This window comes from Echinops telfairi, unplaced genomic scaffold (assembly GCF_000313985.2).
Source record: "Echinops telfairi isolate 266 unplaced genomic scaffold, ASM31398v2 ScPeMD7_23;HRSCAF=83, whole genome shotgun sequence".
Classification (NCBI taxonomy): domain Eukaryota; kingdom Metazoa; phylum Chordata; class Mammalia; order Afrosoricida; family Tenrecidae; genus Echinops; species Echinops telfairi.
In genome coordinates, this window is record NW_022103920.1 from 4,299,156 (window position 1) to 4,300,068 (window position 913).

The 913-nt window shown below is 64.3% G+C and overlaps 1 protein-coding gene across 1 annotated transcript in view; it reads right to left on the bottom strand.

Annotated features, from left to right (window-relative positions):
• Window positions 1–913, bottom strand: part of CLCN1 (chloride voltage-gated channel 1) — a 22,389-nt gene that overhangs the window by 15,830 nt on the left and 5,646 nt on the right. Inside the window, exon 7 of the mRNA XM_004713994.1 lies at window positions 515–528. Coding sequence (XP_004714051.1) covers window positions 515–528 — 14 coding nt within the window. The remainder of the gene's footprint in view (window positions 1–514; window positions 529–913) is intronic.

Consider the following 913-nt stretch of genomic DNA (forward strand, 5'->3'; position numbering starts at 1 on the left):
GAGAGATGGGGAGACAGAGAGAAATGGGAGAGACAGAAAGATAGCGGGAGATGGGAGAGACAGAGAGAGATGGGGAGACAGAGATGGGCAGACAGAAAGACAGAGGGAGATGGGAGAGACAGGGGAGACAGACAGCGGGAGATGGGGAGACAGAGAGATGGGGAGACAGTCAGAGGGGACAGGCAGAGACACAGGAAGGGCAGAGAGAGCCCGAGGGCGACAGAGAGAGGAGGGTGACAGGGAGGGATAGGCAGGGTGAGAGCCCAAAGTCCAGAAAGCCAGGTGGTCCTCACACCCCCTAGTGGGCCCGGGGCCAAAAAAGGGGAGCCTAGCAAACAGGAAGCAGCGAGCTCCTCCTGTTGGACCACAGAGGGAGGGAGACAGCCACCAACACTCTGGCTATCAGGCACCCATAAATGGGGTCAGGGGCTGGGGGTGGCAGGAGGGGGCTTCTGCCACAGTGGGCAGCACCCTAGGACTCGTGTGATGGGGCCGTGTCTCAGAGGCCAGGGACCTGGCTGCACCCACGGGCTCGCAGAGCACCTGACCCCTCCGGCCCAGGGGCAGGAGGGTGGGAGACTTGCCTCCAAGCGGGGCCGCAAAGCAGCATCCCACGCCCACTGCGCAGGCCGACACCAGGAATTCAAGCTGGCCAGGCGTGCTCTGCAACAGAGGGTGGGCGGGCAGGCAGGCGCTCGGGACAGGGACTAGAGGATGGGGGGCACAGGATAGGGGAGGAAGGGCAGGGGTCACAGAACAGGGGCAGGGCAACAGGACAGGGATGGGAGGGCAGGGGTCACAGGACAGGCTGGCACAGGGGAGTGGGTGGCACGTGGAGGACATGGGGTGGCCCAGTGGCATTGGCACAGAGCCCGCAGCGTGGCCAGCCGAGCAAGGCAGCCCATGCACAGCG